The following is an 18,579-nucleotide window of genomic DNA, read 5'->3' on the forward strand; positions in this document are numbered from 1 at the left end:
CAGGCATGCTTTTGGACATAAATTCAATATTGATGAATCAAAAATATATACTAAATAAGTTGTCTTTGAACAGAAATACACATAAAATATATGTATTGATCAGTTTATGAATATGTGACCAAAGGTTCACAGAAACCTAACCCTAGGAGCAATTTTTGAATAGTTGCTGACATTATTACCACAAATAAGAATTGACTATACCTATATTTAAAAGTTCCCCAGATGTTTCTGAGGATTGACCAGGTTTGGAAACCACTACTTTTAATATCACATTTTCTAGATCAAATCAGACCAAGAGAGCAATCTATCAATGTACCACATGAGGTGGTCATCTTTAAAACTGCTTGTACTGGGTTGTGCTTTGATTTATGTCCTTAGCTTTTTTGAAGGATGTTACGAGAAGCAATACAATTAAATCTGCTGCTGTAGTCATTCCAGAGTATGGTTGAGGATATTAGCATTACATCATAGAGGGGGCCTTTTATGAGGCAGGGCCCCTGCCCCATGAGGGAACAACCCGAGAAGAGGCAGCCCAGGGGCACAGAGGAGGGAAACTTAAGTTTAGTGACCCACTTTTTCCTTAAGGAGAACACCTATTCTTAACCTAGACCATTTCTGGAAAGCCATGGATTTCAAACAACGTTCCAAAGAGACTCATCTCAGGGTACAAAACAGGTGGGAAAGGGAAGGAGGCAATGGGAGGGGAGAGAGGAAATCAAGCTGAGACTCCTATCCTTACTTCAACCAAAAGCTCTACTTTCATAGGCTCCATGTATGGAGCTGCTGTGTATTTGAAAAAGACTCCATTTGAACAAAAGTTTCTATAACTTTAAATGAGTTTTAAAACTATTCTTATAGGGAAGCAGAAAGCTGAAAAATAGATTGAAGACAAATTATGGAAGCCCTTGCCTTCTAAACCAAGGAGTTAAATTTTCACCATGGAGGCCATAGGGGAATTACTGAAAGGCTGTTGAGGAATAGAATAGTGAATGCACTGTCTAAGAAAGTCTAGGAGGCCAGTGGGGCAATGGATAACATGTCTGACCATGGATCAGAAGATTCTAGGTTCAACCCCTGGCTGATTCATATCTCAACTTAAAAAAAAAAAATGTCTGTCTGTACTTTGTTCAATTTAATAGCAGAAACAAATTTAAAAGGGAATTCCCCTGACCTTGCTCTTCACCTTACATGGTACTGCCCACAGTGCAATCTTGGCTGTCCATGAAGTAGGAATGGATGATGGAAATAACTCCTCTGAAAAAAAGAAAAACTAACTTGGCTACAGTGTTCAGGATGGAGATCAGTGTTGGGAGATAAAATGTAGGCACCAATTGTCAGGTATTTTATATAATTTGAATAAAAGGAAAGAGAACTCTGCAAGAGACATGTCAAAAGAAGAAAAATCTGGACTTCATAACTAATGAGATTTGGGAATAGAGAAAAGGTAGAAGTCCCAATTATGTCCAGATTGTAGACTGAATGCCTGGAAGAATGATTCGTCATTAATGTAAGAAAGATATTGACATGGAGAAAACATGAGAAGTTCCATATTAGATCTATGGAGTTGAATTGATAGCAGGACACGATGTCCATGTCCTATAGACCCATCTATAGACCAATGGCAGTCTATAGTCTCACAAAAGTATATGTCTAGCCCTGATCTCTTTTCTAAACATCAGGTTCATTTATCCAGTTATCACTTGCTAACGCCTCTTAAGAACTCTCAAAGGCTCCTCAAACTCAGGATGTCTGAAACTGAACTCATCATCTTCCTATCAAATTGGTCCTCTTGTAAGTTTCCCATGGCAGTAAAGGGCACTTCTCATTCATTCAGTTCGCCCACCTGGAACCCTAGGAGTTAACCCTTATAACTTCTATTGATTCACATCCTCACCTCTATCCCATTGCCATGGACTTTCAAGTCTGCTTCCTAATTCTCTCTGCATTTGGTTCATTTCTTTATGTCTCTAGTACCATCACTATAGACCAAGTTATCATCATCTCTCACTTGAACTCCTCCCCAAAATCCTCTGACCTTTCTCTAATCTTATCTTTACACAGCAACCATAATGATTTTTTCAAAGTGAAAGTCTGATTAATGTCACCTCCCTGCTTTAAAAGCCTTTCACTGCCAACCCACTGATCATAGGATAAAGATGAACTTAAGGGGCTAGTCCATTCCTCATCTCTCTCTCCAACCTCATCTTCTACCACGTCTACTATATTTTGATTTGTCCCATGCTCTGGACTTTTGTCCTTGCTGTTCCTTCATGTAGAATACTCTCCACACCCCCTGCTAGCTCCAACCTCTGACCCTGCCACCCCTCCCCTAATTAGCCTCTACTCTTCTTTCCAATCTGACATCAATATACTCTTCCTCAGGGACCCTCTTTGACCTCCCTGCCTGGTTTAATCTTCACATTCATCACTTTAATGGGACCATGTGTCTAAAGTCAGGGGAAAACAAGGGCATATAGATGTATTGAGAACAAAAGATCTTCGAACCCATTATTTGCCTACCAGCCAAGGATATTTTGCTCTTTCTCTCAAGGTTTGACAACAGAGATCCTCCTGTGATGACATGATGGGTAGCCACTATAAACCTTGGAGGTAGCATATTTGGTCCAAAGAAACCAGACTATCAGAGAAAGGAGCCCTGAAGTCTGCTCAGCCCCTGCTGATGGCCACTTTTACAGCTACTCAGTCTTGTTAGCTGGATGATTTCATGGTTCCACATTCATTCCTACTCTGCTTGGCAGTTCCTGGTGTTATAAATGAGAAGACTCAGAACCTAAATCTACAGCTTTATATTAAGAATGAGATCTAGACCAGGTAGTGGTTGTGGGTCCCATGTGGGAGTATCCAAAAGGAAAAGTCAAAGCCAAGGAGCCATCCACTAAGGGCCACCCCACCCAAATGGATGACTGGAGCTGAGTGCTCCATGCTCCAACATCAATCTGGAAAGCCCCTGACCTTCCCTGAACTACTGCTACCAGCACCAACACTCGGTCAGACAGAGGACAAGCAGAGAGGCCACAGAAGGACTTCCAAGTGTCCTCCCTTAAGAGACACAGCGAAGTGAGGACACTTCTATCTCCATGTTGAAATACAGGGCTCACTTCAAAGAAGGGGCTGAACCAAAGTTTGCTTACTGATGAGTAAATAAGCACTGACTAAAACCAGACTCATCATTGCCCCCTCCAAATCCAACTCTCCAACCCACTCTCCAGCCCCTCTGGTTTCTCAAGCACCAGACTCCCAGGCTCTGGGTAGGCTACTGCAGACGTGATCCTGACATATAGCTCTAATGGTGACATTTCCACTTCTGGATTTGTCACCTTGGATACACACCAAAGACTGACCCCAGCAATGGGTCTGACTGAGGAACTACATATCTAAATTGGCCAGTGAGAGGATTCAACTCAGGTGGCAGGGAGGGAAGGCCACTGGCAGAGTAATAAAGAAAATAAATATAAATAAATATCAAACAGTTAAATAGAAACAGACTCTGCTAGGCAAACTGTTAATCATTCTGAATACAGAAGTGGCCTGAAAAAGTCCTGTCTCCTGATGCTTGTATGGAGCTCAAGGATTAGAAAAGACTGAGCATCTCATATAGAGATGCTAAGTCTGCTCCCTTTGCCAGGCAGGTAGGAGGGATGGCAGAGAGAATTAAGATTTCTGTACTCTAGCAATACAGGTCTGTTATTCCAAGTCACTGGCAGATGAGGAAATGATTTCCATTTCTATGGTGTGGAGAGATGCCAGAAATGACCCTGAGTTTTCTTCCTGGAAAAAGCCATTGGCAGGGTCTCAAATGATGGTGGAGATAGTGAGAGAGGCAAGGGAAGTATTTTCGTTTGCTAAAAGCTGCTGGGAGCAATATACCGGAAATGGGTTGGCTTTTACAAAGGAAATTTATTAGGCCAAAAGCTTGCAGCTCTGAAGCTGTGAAAATGTCCAAATCAAGGCATCGCTGAAGGTCAGCTGCTGGCAGTCCTGGACTCCTGCCCTGTGACAAGACCCAGTGGCAGCTCTGCCAGTCTGGGTCTCTGCCTTCTCCTCCAGGCTTACTTTCTCCAAGAGCTTAGCTGTGGGTAATCAGGCATATGGCCCGTCTTGCCCCTGTCCTCTGGACCTTGTCTCTTTCAGTCTTTCAGAGGCCTCTTTCCATGCCACTGTGTTCCACTAATTCCAGCCTCTGGCCTCCAGCCTCTCTCAGCCTCTTGGGATTTCTCTGTCTTCACAGCTTTTTTCTGTCTTGCTGCTCTTAGTCCTCCATTTATAAAGGACTCCAGTAAGAGGATTAAGACCTACCCTGGGTCATTCGATCTATTCAAGGACCCTTAACAGAAGTAATTTAATCAAGAGTTCCCACCTGCATGCACAGGAATGGATTAGCTCAAAAGACACGATCTTTTCTGGGATCCACACAAAGCTTCAAACTGTCACAGGGAGTAAAGAAGACGGAAGGGTTTGGACCCACACAGATGGCTGCTGCCTCCTCCCCAGCGGCTGGCAGCTTTAAGCCAAGGTAAGGCACCAGCAGGCAAAACCACCTGCAGGGCAGAGATGAAGGGCACAGCTTCCTTCCTTGGCCCCTGCTCTTGAGACGGGGACAGCTGCTCTCAGTGAGCTATCTCACCTCTGCACCCTGCCTCCCTGGGGCCCTTCTTACTGGGGCACAAAGAGGCTTTGTCCTCTTTCACTATATGATCCTTCACACCTGGAAAAACTGCTGGTCCCCAAAAGTAAGAAGATTTATAGCTTTAGAGTTAGAGAATTTTAGAGCTCAAAAGGGCTTCTACTTAAATGAAATGGGATGCGAGAGCAAAGAAAAACATTCACGGCTCATCTGCTACAGAGATCCAAGCCGCAAGAACTAGGGACGAGGAAATGGGTTTCTTTCTGCTCTCAGCTCTGCCACTTAGGGAGTGTGTGACCTTGGGAAAGTCACTTAATTTTCTCATTCATCATCCCCCACATCAAAACGAGGGGGTGAGGTGAAACGGGCCCAGAAGGTTCTCTAGTTTCAAGTCCTCATTTTACCGCGGATGGAAGTAAGAGTCAATATCACACAGCCAGCTCACGGCCAAGGCAAGCTGGGAATTCAGCTCCCTGAGTCTGGGGCTCTCCCACCCTTGAACGTGCTCCTCATTCCCAACCAGGCTTTCTAGAGAAGCAGCAAGAGGAGGAAGCTTGCACTAAAGGAAAGGCTGGACTAAAGGAAAGGCTGGCCCTCAAGACAGGTGTAACTTTCAGATGGTCCTTTAAAAGTGCTCCCCCTAAGAATCAGCAATGAGTCCAAGTCCACCATGTGGGGGACACAAGGTGACTTGCCTTTGTCTGTGTTATTTTGAACTTGTCACACTTCCTTACGTATTCAAGCAAATTGCAATAATGAAAACTTGAGAAGAGACTGCTGAACATCGTACCGTTAGAGTCATTTCTTTCAGCATTCAGCTAAGGGTTGGTAAAAGAGAAACACCCCAGCAGTGGAGAATTCACACCTACGAGCCTGTGGGTAATGCAAAACTAGCTAACAGTTCGTGAGCATTCGCTGTGGGCCAGGTATTCCGTGTGTATCATTTCATTTCACGCTTGGAACCGCCGGTGAGGTCCCGGCCGCTGTCAGCACCACCATACCGCTGAGGAAAGTGAAGGTGGAAGAGTTAGTTTGTCAGGTCACGCGGTGTTACAGAGGCAGAACTCAAACTCATGGTCATGTTTCCAACCAAACTCATGGTCATGTTTCTAGCCACCAGGCCCTGCCTCGTCTTGGGGGATATTTATACCTGGTGTCGCTAGGTTTCAGATATCTTTTCTGAAATCAGGTTTTGACAGAGGAAGGGGGATAAAAGGGCAAGAACATCAGATTGCACGGTTCAAATTCCAGCTCCACCACTTACTACATGACTCTGGGGAAGTTACTTATCCTCTGTGATCTGCAGTTGTTGGTCAGTAAAGTGGGAATTCGTATTGACGCTTCTTCGCAGGTTGTTGGGGTGTTTAAGTTAGAGAATACATGTGCAACACTTAGAGCTAATGCCTGGTACATAATGAGCGCTCACTAAATAGAAGATGCGATCACTGTTGTTTGCGAGGCCGAAGGCCAGCAGAGCCCGCTCATGGCATGGCAGCTGCTTGGCTCTGGGGCGAGGGGTCCCACTGTCCTGGCCACCAGCTTCTTCAGCTTTCCAATGACCTGGAACATTTCCCTGCCTTAAACCAGGAAGTCAGTTTCCAAGAAGAGCACATTCGATCCCAAATTAAACCAGGAAGTAAAAGGCCAGCTGCCATTGGTGTGAAGCCCAGTTAGGGCCCATGGACAAATTGGGTGATGACATCAGTCCTTTAAGGTCACGTCACACATTCCCCAACCGCATCTCGGTACCAGGCAGGAGTAACTGGGCCGCGCTTCCTATTACAGAATTCCATCAGCATTCCGGCTGGTTACAGAGAAACGCCGCGGTTCTTCCAGTAACCTGGGGTGACAGAATTTAAAGACCTCCCCATCTTGATGTTCCCTCTGCATCGGGACTCTGCTTGGCCATGTAAGCCATGAGTTAAAATGGATTTAAAGATAAGTGCCATTGTCACCTTGGTAAAACCCAGGGGAATGACCTCAGCTCTCGGATTTATCCAAAACAAATTCCACGAGGTAGAGACTTTCCAGCACCAGCACCACCACCCCCCGCCCGGAAAACGTGCTTCTGGGAACCCTGCACTCGGGGCCTGCCCAACCACTCGCTGCTGTGAAAACACAGCAGGGCTTTCTCATGCCGCGTGCCTTGTTCCTGACTAGAATTAATCACTTCTTCGTCTCCATGTGAACACCTTGTTGCTTTTTCCTCATTGTCAGACCCTAATGCCTAAGACTATGAGTATATGTTTGTCTCCCTGCTAGACTGCAGGTTCCCAGAGGTAAGAGCCATCTCTTGCCCTGCTGTCGTCCTTTCCCTGACTACTAAACTTTCTGCAGCAGAGAAGACCAACAGAGAACCGAAGGGAAGAAAAGGGGAGGCGCTAAGATGGCCATTAGGCTGTGGTCTAGACACATTCACAAGACCATGGGCCGCCGCCTTCACACCTCGGTGATAAATAGCAACCAGCGTGGCTTATTTACTTTTTACTAAATTGCAAGACTTCCTTATAAATCGCAGGAAACCGAGATATCGACATCCATTGTGGTCAAGAAGAGCAGGTTGGACAACTCTAAACATGGCCTGTTACCCGTTATCATTTTGAATGCGCTGGTGCTTCTGACGCAGGGCTTAATGATTATTTATTGCTTCCTCTGCACAAGCACAAAATTCTGGCTTGCTCTCAGATTCAATGTGGACCTTAGGAATGCGGATCGACGGGCCTCAGTTTTCCATTTCCTTTAGTAAATGCCTCTTGTCGGGGTTGTAATTGCAGGTGGTAGTCGGAGGACGCAGCGAGCAGAGACCCCCGAAGCTTTGTATGGCATTCCGGGCAGGACGGAGGCCAGCCCAGGGGAAAGCAGGGCGCAGAACTGGCAATACAGAGAGGACTGCCAGAGAGTTCTTTTTGACAAGAAGCAATGGTAAGACCTTCCTGTCGCGTATCTGGTTCTGACATAGAAGTGCAGAATCCTTAGACGGACCCCATTACTTAAAAATAATGATTCTATCATTACGTATTCAGATATGGTTCCACATAAGCATTCTGGAATTCCATAGTTAAAATACCGTAGCCGTTCTGCCAATGCCTTCTCTCGTGTGAGCTCTCCTCTCCTTCCATTCTCCTTAAATATTCTCCCATATGGCTTCTCTAAATTAATTTTTCCATCGCCAGAGCTTCTGCATCATTGCAGCAGTTACTTTCAAGGCACTGATTGCTCTTTAATAACTTTAATGACCTTCTAAGCAGCTGGCTGCATTCCATTTTCCACGTCCTCCAAGTCAAACGATAGCACAGCTTCTACCCCTGTTTACAAAAATCCGCAAAGGTAGCGCTGATTCTTTCGGCCTTACCTTCAGTGAGCGCTGGCTGAATAATTGGCAGGGCAAGGTAGAATGTGCAAGTGGTTTTCTGCATTGCTAAGAAATAATGAGCAAGTCCAGATATCATGACAACGAGCAACTAAAGAAGTCATTTGTTTATACTTTAACCTGTTCATTAGCTGTACATGGCTGTGGATGCCTTCCACCAGGAGGGCATGGGGCGAGTGCTTCAGGATGTGTGGCAGTGACAAAGCCCAACACAAGGCTTCAAGGAGATTTTATTCCACACAGGGACTAGGACGGGTGCCCGAGCCAACCCCAGACAGATCAAGCGAGACAGGTACCCTAAGAGCAGAGCAAAGAGCTATGCAAGATCAAATGAGGGCAGGATTATGTCCCATCTGGAGCCTTGGTGGAGGCCCAAGTCAGTTTTGGGAATAAGTCGGAAAACAGAACAAAGCATTTAAGTCCAAGTACAAGGAAAGGAAATCAGGAAGAGAGGAATGGGTGGGAGGAAAAGGCTTTCCAAGACACCTCGAGCCCACGGTCCTGTTTGAAAGCACTCCTCTGACTTTCCTATTTAGACAGTTGTGTTCTTTGTTGTGGTTCCAGATTCCACGAGCAGCTGGCGCTCTAAATTTCCCAGCAAAGGGGCTACATGCTGCAGTTTGACCTCTAGGCTCAAGGTCAAATGCGGGCAAAGTTTTACCTCAGTTTTTTCATTTTATTTTCTTCCTCCTCTCACTGAGATGGCTCCCTTGTTTGTCTGCTCATTGTTTTCACATGTTGTCTGCTTGCTGCGTCTGTTCGATGTCTGCTCATTGTGACTGCTCATTGCATCTACTCGCTCTGTCAGCTCTTTGTGTCATCTCATTGCATCTGCTCGTCTTCTTTAGGAGGCACTGGGAACCGAACCCAGGACCTCCCATGTAGGAGACAGGTACCCAACTGGTTGAGCCATATATGCTCCCCTTTTGTTTCTTTTGTTGCTTTTCTGATTTTTAAGATAATACCTGTCCATAGCTTACACACACACACAATCTTAAAAGTATAAAAAAGGTGAAAAATCATCCATATTCTCTCCTACCCAGAGAAAATATGGCTTATAGTTCCAAACTTTTCTGTGCATATTTGCATATTGATTCTATTTTTTAAACAAAAATTGGATGATGTTATACAGATTTTTGTTTTTTAGGAGGTACCAGGGATTGAGCCCAGAATCTCATACATGGGAAGCAGGTACTCAACTGCTTGAGCTTCATCCGCTCCCTATGTAGAACTTTTGATGGTGTTTTCTTTTTCACTAAATAATGTCATGACTTTCTTTAAAATATCCATGTATATGTATGCTATTTTTAGATAATACTGTGATAACATTCTTGTACTTTACTCTTTTGTGGTATCTGTGTGAATGTGTATGCCTAATTTTACAATGCAGTAACTTGTGCAGATATAAGTAGTCTCATGAAATAATACGGAATGAAATCATTCATACTCAAGTAATATGATAAATACATAGATGCAAAGAAATTTATAGATACATTTATGCATACATAAATACAGATACAGATATGAACAGATACAGGGATAACAATTCACCACAAATTGGCGAGGTTCTCACACCCCTCCAAATGAATTATGAAAGCCCTTAAAAGTGAAGAAAATAAGTCATTATTTAGGAATAAACTGAAACCTGTGTTCCTTGAATTATAACTAGCTTTGAAATAAATTAACTCAATCAATGTTAACTAAATAATAAACAATGAAAGATATCTAAATCAAAAATTTTAAATGCTGACAGAATAGTTGTACAAGGTTAGTTCCCTTCTTTAGCCTTACTGAAACTCATAATTTTTAAATGTTTTTTGTAATGATAAACTTTATTTTTAGAGAAGGTTTAGATTTACATTTACAGAAAAATAAAGTATAGAGACATTCACTCTTGTTCATATATCTGGGAGTTTGGTTTTTTTTTTTTTTTCTTACTATAAATGTGTAGTAGTAGAATTACAGGAACAAAAGAGATATTTATTTTAACTATATCAACACATATTGTCCTTAGGGAAAATTTAACATCAAGTAGTTTACTTTGGCTTCATCTGATATCCTCTCAAGTACTTCTCATCCATCTCATGGTACCCCTTTCCCATCAATATACTTATCTTGACCCCCACTCCAGGACTGGCCACTAATCGCGTTAATCAATACGATACTGGACTTTACTAGCTTTTAAAGCAATGTTTCATTTCATGAAGATTAAAACTCGTTCAGGAGCCACAGATATAAACCTATAATGGAGAAAACAAAGACAAGAGAACTCTTTATGGGGGATGGGGGTTGGAGGCTATGCCCCCAGGTAGGCCACTGTTCCCCAAGATGAGGTCCTCCGAGGTCAGATGACCTGTCCATCTGCAATGGGTCGGCTCTTGATCATTTTAGGAGCACAACCTCTTCCTGAAAGGGTCACCAGAATTTTGTTTCTCTTGCCGCTTTCCCCAGTGTAACTTGTATTGCCATTACAGGAAAAGAAGAGTGTCTCTTCTCCCAAGAAAAACTAAGATTTGGGCCAAATTCTCCCCACTTTGTTCAATTAGAGTCACAGATCCTTCCTCCTCTGTACTCCGCTTTGCAATCTATTTCAACGGTTATAGCAACTCCAGGTTATGACCTGATCATTAATAAGCCCATTAAACTTAAACTCTATTGCATTAGCAACCGTAAGCATCACAAACTAGGCTTACAAAGTATGGAGGCCGGCCATGAAACCTAGGGAGAGGGTACTGTGCTACTCTAGGACCTTATTTCAAGTCCTCATATTTCTCTGGAAGAAACAAAAATTTATCACGTATAAGCATGGAGTCAAATTATAACAATTATCACAAATATAACAAAAGGGGAGTCCGGTCTTGAAAATCAGTCTGAAAAAGAATCTCTGAATATGTCATGTAATTTTTCAAACCCCACCAAATGAATGGCTACTGATGTTTTCTCTTTCCAGTATTGTGATGTTTGAATTAGTCCTTCTATTTTCTGTCATCCTCTTACAGATAGTAGGCATTCAATAAATATTTGTTAAAATGAGCTCAATTAAGCTCAATTAAGTACATTTAGGTCAATATCCCTTTATAGTATTTTATCATTGGAAAATACTATGAATAACATTAATGATAGCCATTTTGGTGAAAAACATTTTCTTTGCCCTGGAAGAATGTAAAGATAATACCAAAGGGAGTTATCCTGAGGCACCTGAGATAAGGTTCTTAAATTCTAACTTAATTGCTATAACCAACACTACTAGTATGTTTTAGATAACATGTCCAAACTCAAAAAGGCAACAATGATTGCAGGGCGTGGCAGCGAGCATTGCAGAAACAGATCAAGAGAAATGGATATCAAATGGCAGGGGTAAAGGGATGCAAGTTTGAAATCCTGGTTTCCTGTGGCAAATAGTCAAGAGCTCTCCTACTGGAAAATATTATCTTGAATTGAAAAGCATTCAGATCATTGTAGATTTCTAACCCAATTAAATTTCTTCCTCCCTGATAGCCTATTTACTAAAGCAGTATGATAGCTGTTAATATAATCATTTACTAACCATATTTCTAATGGAAAAAAATGGAAATAATAAAACTATACTCCATCTATTAACCCAACGTAAAGATTTCTTCTCAAAATGTTAGATTTATTTGGGATTACTACTTTTCCTTTCCAACTAATCTGTCTCTTAGGAATTAAAATACACCAATAAATGGAATAAGTAACACAAAGCAATAAAATGTGCTCTTCATAATACATAAATACCTTCTTAGGTACTCGGGTTAGCACATAGGAAGGACAGGGAAACAAGAAATGGCCATTTACAATGTCTAAATGTGTTTTTTTAAATGAAGAGCAATATTCGAGCTGCGCCAGTTTCCCGTGACACACTTTGCTATGTTATTCATTTGAAACTACCTAAAGATACCTGTACTTCCCTCCTTGCCGGCTTACCTGTTCCTCAGGTGATTTTCCCTGGAGAGTGAACAGATTTGGACAGACACAGCAATGCCTGCTCTCTTCTCTTGACACCCATTTGCCCTAAGAGGATCAGACACAGATCTTAGGTGGGAAAAACTTACAGTTTGAGAAAACAGTTCTAGCTTCGATATAATAGAAGTCTTTTAAGAGATCAGCTAACATTGTGTCAGCTTGCTGCATTACAACAAGGAAACATAACGAGAGATACCACAAGCAAGGAGCAGAGGTGGTTCAAGCAAATGGGCACCTCCCTCTCACATGGGAGGTCCCAGGTTCAGTTCCCGGTGCCTTCTAAAAAGAAGACGAAACCACCACACCAGGGAATCAAGAGTGCCTACAACTGCAGGCAGAGGAACTGCATCCATCATCCGTGTGGAATCTAAGCCCCCTCTTGATCTAGAGGTGGCGAGGACATCACCATCCCAGGGTCCACAGAATGGAGGAATAAAATATGGACTAGAGTGGACTTACTGATATTCTACTATAAAACTATTGTGACCAGTAATAGAAGAAATTTGAGCATCAAGGTGTAGAAAATGGCCATAGTATTTGTTGAGGGCAGGGAGAGGGAAGTAGAGATGTGATGTGGGGGCATTTTTGAGATTTTGAATTGTCCTAAATGATATTTCAGGATCAGATGCTGAACTTTATATATCCTGCCATAACCCACTGAATGTACTGGGGGAGAGTGTGAACCACAGGGTAAACTATTATCTATGTGGTGCAGCAGTGCCCCAAAATGTGTTCGCCGAGGGCAATGAGCGTGCCACAATGCTGGGGGAAGTTCTTGGTGTGGGAGGAGTGGGGTGGGGGGAGGGTGGAAGTTATACCGGAACCTCTTATATTTTTTAATGTAACATTTTTTGTGTGATGTATATATCTTCAAAAAAATACAATTTACAAAAATGATGAGGTGGGGGATGGGAAGTGGGTTCCATGGGAACTTCTTATGCTTTTTGTTTTCTTTATGTTTTTTAATGTCACGTTCCTTGTGATCTATTAACTTTAATAAAAAAAATAACAGAAAAAAAAGAAGACGAGCACACAATGAACAGACACAGAGAGCACACAGCAAGTGCAAACCACTGGGGGCGAAGGGGGAATAGATAAGGAAATGAATCTTTAAAAATAAAATAAAAGGTAAGCTGATGTTCTTCAAACACCAGTTCAAAAGAAAGATCAGCTCTAGGATGATCAACTCCCTGTGGTTGGTCTGGAGCTGTGCCAGTTTTAAAACTCAAAGGCCTGTGTCCTGGGACCCTCCCTCGGATCCTGGCAAACTGCAGCAACTGGTCACCCTAGCACCAGCCGCCTTGGAACGAAAACAGCGGAACGGCTAGACCGCGCCATCTAATTGAGCGAAACGGGCCTTTCATGAATGCCCTACTATGTAAATACTGCTGGGCTGAGCACGACTCCGTCAGGGTCCAGGTGGCAGGCAGATGGCACAGCCAAACCGAGTAATTGAGGAGCGCTCAATAAAGAGACGATTTATGGAGGTGTGGGCTAGAATTAGGGGAAGCGACAAGATCCAGGGCAGTCTCCCCGGGCTGGCAACAGTGGGGAGCCACTAGCGCCTGAAGAGGCCAGGAAGAGAACCGGGATCAGCACAACCTGCAGAAGGCGGCTGATGAGCGGGGAGTCCCTAAGCGGGAATCCGTGGCCAAGTGACCGCAACCCGCAGGGAAGGAGCCAGCAGCCCTCACTCTCCTCCCACAGCCAGTCCAGGCTGTAGCCCCCGAGAAGCAGAGGGACGAAGCCTGTCCCTGGAATCCTTACCCATCAGCATCCCCGTTTTACAGCAGGACAGAACAGGTCTAGAGGTGCCCGAAGAAAGGCTGACGCCTAGCTCCTAGCCATTTAGACTTTTAGGGAAATTCTAAGGCATCGTTTTAGGCATATATATATCATTTCCCTGACACAACCTGGTAGTATCCAAATCTGAGTTTTCGGCTCTAACCAGTCCTTGCGGAAGTAAACAGAAATCAAGCTATTCACTCTCCATGCCTCCTTGACTGGCCTGGTTTCAGTCAACTTAACCTGGGGGTTAAAAAGATACTTATGGGGGAAGTGACTATGGCTCAATCAGTTGGGCTCCCGCCTACCATATGGGAGGCCCTGGGTTCGTGTCCCGGGGCCTCCTTGTGAAGGCAGGCTCGCCCACACACTGCAGAGAGCTGCTGGCTTGGGCACCACAGAGAGCCGACTCAGCAAGCTGACACAAGGAAAAAGGGAGACAAGCAGCAACACAGAAGAGCACGCAACGAATGGACACAGAGAGCAGACGGCAAAAACAAGCTGCAAGGGGGGGGGAGAATAAATAAATATAAATAAATACAGACACAGAAGAATGCACAGCAAATGGACACAGAGCAGACAGCACATAAAAAGCCACAAGGGTGGGGGTGGGGGATAATTTTAAAAATTAATTTTAAAAAATCTTTTTTAAAAGATACTTACAGAATTATTTTAGTTATCCTATTTGAGCGCTGTGCCTACTCCCTTTATAATTCCAATAAAATGATTTAAGGGTCTTTTCATGTGGCATGCAGGAGTTTATATGTGTAGGGTTGCATTTACCCTGCCAGTGCTGTCACTCAGAAGCAGCCTGTCCTTACTGATGGTGAAGGTCTCTGTGCGTTTCCAAAGTGCCTCCATTCATGTCAAAATCAGAAACAAATTGAGCAAATTACCAAGCAGCACTGAACTGTATTAATGTACTGTCTACAACTTCGGATTCGCTAAAAGTGGCAACTTGAGTTTACAGAAGAAGCATGACAGGAAATCTATCACCAACATAATCCCCAAAAGATTCTACAGCATTAACCCCTCAACCAACATGAATCCAATTTTTAGAGGTTAAAATTCCAATGTATCATAAAATTAGATTTCATCCTGATAGCAAAAGGCTTAAATTCTTCAACCACAGCATCTTGGCAACCAATGTCCCATTCAAAGACCAGCAGCTTTTCTGTGAAGCATCCTGATTATCTCGAGTGATTCTGAACAGGTTATTCTGAGATTCCACTCCACCCTTTAAAGAGTCTAATTTCAAAAAATACCTGACACTAGGTAGGCTCTAAATTACTAATCTTTCTCATCTTCATGCTCTACACACCTTACCTAGTCCATACACATGGTTTTAGTGAGTTTATGTTTAGTAGCTTTATATTTTTCTAATTTAAGAAATGTATTTTCCGGAAAATGCCATAGGATCTCCAAATGCTACTTCCGTGGCATTGTGCAAATAATTAGGATGAAGTAAGAGGCAAGTTAAGCATTCCAATGAACAAAGGGTTTCCAAAGAATTAGGAGTTTTCTTTGTTTCAACTCTTTTGATATCATCCAAATCAATAAGTAATGACGTTTTTCCAAGTAACATGCATTCAGATGAGGGAGGAAGGTAAGGATCTCATTTATGAAGAGGAAACTTAAGGGTTCTTCTTAGACTCAGAAAAAAGGTCTGGTCCATCTGTGGGGTACAGTTGTAAAACACAACATCCTCCTATGAACTCAGTCAACCTGCTGCAAACAGTATGAGGTAGTACAGAAAAAAATGAGAAAAATTATCACATCATCTCTCTGCACTATTCTAACCGAGTATCATTTGCTTTTTCAAAATCAAGTGTTTCTTTTCTCCTTCTGTCTCTCTCCAGTCGACCTTTAGCCCCACCAAAAAAGAAATATTGTATTTTCCAAGTACTGCTGTTGCATGTAACATAAGGCCGGAGGAGACACGGTTCTCTTTCTTGCACTTTCTCTGACAAACTGCTTCCAGCTGCCCTCTAGGGTGGGATACAGAACAGTGTTCTGGAGAAGTGCCTCTGTCCCCTCCCCGGGGCGGGGGGGGGGGGGGGCTCACGGTCAATGAGGGTTATTTAGACAAGTCAGTAGTGAAGTGGAGACAAACGGAACGCTGACTGGTTTCTGGTGTTTGTGGTTTAAGACTAGCAGGTTTCAGTCTTGCTTGTTCTTTCTCCTGCGTCACCAGCATTTTCCACGTTTTAAAGGCCGTTGCTGCCTTCTCTCCACGGCTTTGGCACCAAACTTGGTACTGTTGACAGAAGCCACGTATGGGTTCGATGGGTGATATGTTAAGCCTTCTGGCAACTACTGATTATACAGCGCTAGTCCACGCGTCAGAATTTATGTCTATTTTTTTTTAATGGGGTGGGGCTGGGATCTTACTTCAACCAGCTAAACCATTTGGCTCTCTTGGGGTACTATCAGTCCCCACGCAGGAAAGGACCCGGCGGCCACGCCTCTCCCTGGCCACGCCCACCTCTGACCACGCCCATTACAATTAGACTTGAATGAGCCACCTTTGACGTCCCACAACGCGAGCTCTGCCGCTTAGTCGGCTCTGCGCAGGCTCAGTCCCTCCCCCACCCCCCGGGGCCACCTTACCTTTCCCAGCCCCCAGGACGCTCCCTTGACCTTGACCACGCCTCTGCGAGTGAGAAGCCACAGCTTCCTCCGCTCACTTCCCTCTCCCTCCACTGCCTTCCTCGTGGAGCCCACTCCGTTGTGGGCCATTTCCAGTTCTTTCTGCTACCAGGGTTCTGAGCAATTGATAGGCTATTGACTTAATTATTTTTTTAATTTTTTAAGGATGACAGGAGCCAGCCACGCAGAGGCGGATTGAAAGATTCTGTTTATATGGGAGCTCTTTATTTGATGCATGATTTTTCTGTAAACCTACAACTTCTCTCATTTTTTGTTAAGGTCTTTAAAAAAAAAAAAAGGCCTGAGAAAAGATAGTTTTCACTCCATGCCTGTTGAAAAGTCTTGGGCTCTTGCCCATTAGAGAGAAGGAAAGCAAAATGTTGCTGAAGTCTTGCTAGGAAGCCCCAGGACAGATGGCTTGGGTTACTTGGATGGAGTGCTGCTTCCAACTGGAAAAAGATCTGAGAATACTTCTCCTTCAGAGAGACCCAGTGGCTTCAGAGGCCTCTCCTTGCTCTACTCTCCATCTTCCCCACTTCAGCGCGAAGAGGTCAGGAGCCATTTAAAGTGGAGAGAGCTATTTTTTCTGCAATTCAAAGCAAGCTTGGACTACAATCTAAGGCGACTTAAATTCGTTGCATGGTTTCATTCTATTCAATTTAATTTAGGCCAAATTCACAAGTGCCCGGGCTTTTATCTGGTCTCAGTTATCGTTTCCAGATACAGTCCCAGGTTTGCTCCTCTCCATAGCTCTTCTTTCCTCCATGGTCCCAGGCTCCCTCTGAATAGCAAGTCAACTCAAAGTACTTGCTTCTGGTGTCTTCTGTGTATCTGGTCCATCCAGTTTAGTAGTCACACACGTAAACTCATACATTGCAACATAGACTGATGACTACAACAATAGAATTGGGATAAAATTCCCTCTCCTCTACACAAACCCCACCTCGGCATCATCCCTTGGTTACTGCCCATGGAATTCCCCAAACTGAACTCTCCCGAATGCTGGCACACAGCCCAGCTCAAGAATGGAAGAGGTTACGGCCAGTTCTTACTCAGTGCTCTTGGAAGCCTGGCCTGAGTCAACTTTCACTGAGAGGAGAGTGTCAGCAACCACCAGTAGTGAAAATTAAAGGTGAGTGCCAGGTGGCACAGTAAACCAGTCTGAAAATTAGGAGCATCTGCTGAAAGGAAGGTAAACTACAGAATTGGCCACTGAGGCTTGACTATGTGTTTTTCTGAGATATTATAGTCAAATAAAGTATTCCCACGCTCTCCAGGGAGGGAAGGAAATCCTTTGGGAGACAAAGCCTAAATGACTTCAGTATGGGCACCAATGTCTTGCTCAGTAAGTCAATAATTCTAAAGCCTTGTTCCTGAGCCAAGCTGGATTTGACTAAAGAGGGAAGAAAAGGGAAGAGTCAACAAAATACACAGATGATGGGTTTCCTATAGACATTGCCCTTGTAACTGGCAGTCAAATCAGCCAACGTTTATTTTCAATGTGTCCATTCTGCGATGGAGGTGAGAGGCTTCAAAAGCAATATGTGGGGTGCCTGACCTCGAGGAGCTTGAAGTCTAGAGGCATCAGTAATCCAATTACCTTTATCCAAGACAGCCTGCTCAGAGCAACCCATGGAGCCACAGGATCAGAAAAGAGGGCTCCCCAGAGGCAGTTAGCATCCGAATTTGATGCAAGAAAAGTTCGTGAGCTGTGACATGCCTGCTCTGCGGAGCAGAGGAGAGTCGGCTGCTGTGATTGAAATGTGACTCCAGGTCATGGGAGACTTGAGTGTTCTCTTAGCCTGTGGAATGACAGGCTAAGAAGGGGGATCTTTACTCAGAAGAGAGCAAGGTCTCTGACTGTGTTTCAGCGGGGGGGACAGTGATAGAATTCAGTCTGTGACTTAGGAGAACACCGGGAGACTATATTATATGATTGGAACGGAGTAAATATCCTATAAAAAGTGAGGAGGCCTATTAGGGAAATAGCCCTAGGCAAAACCATCCAATTAATTTAAGACCCTCCCCTCCCCTTCTGGCATCTTCTCTGTAGATCTCTGGTTTTCATAGTCCCTCTAAAGGTGCACAAAATAATTGGACTCTCCTCTTCACTTGACAACCTTCCGTACAGTTGAGGTTAAACACCCTC

The 18,579-nt window shown here is 43.8% G+C and overlaps 1 protein-coding gene across 1 annotated transcript in view; it reads left to right on the top strand.

Moving 5' to 3' along the window:
- The first annotated feature begins 561 nt into the window (after positions 1 to 561).
- Positions 562 to 18,579, top strand: part of CDYL (chromodomain Y like) — a 270,153-nt gene continuing 252,135 nt past the window's right edge. The window contains exons 1-2 of the mRNA XM_058285185.2: positions 562 to 675; positions 7,420 to 7,567. Coding sequence (XP_058141168.1) covers positions 7,565 to 7,567 — 3 coding nt within the window. The 5' untranslated portion in view covers positions 562 to 675; positions 7,420 to 7,564. The remainder of the gene's footprint in view (positions 676 to 7,419; positions 7,568 to 18,579) is intronic.

Source organism: Dasypus novemcinctus, chromosome 22, assembly GCF_030445035.2.
Source record: "Dasypus novemcinctus isolate mDasNov1 chromosome 22, mDasNov1.1.hap2, whole genome shotgun sequence".
NCBI classification, from domain to species: domain Eukaryota; kingdom Metazoa; phylum Chordata; class Mammalia; order Cingulata; family Dasypodidae; genus Dasypus; species Dasypus novemcinctus.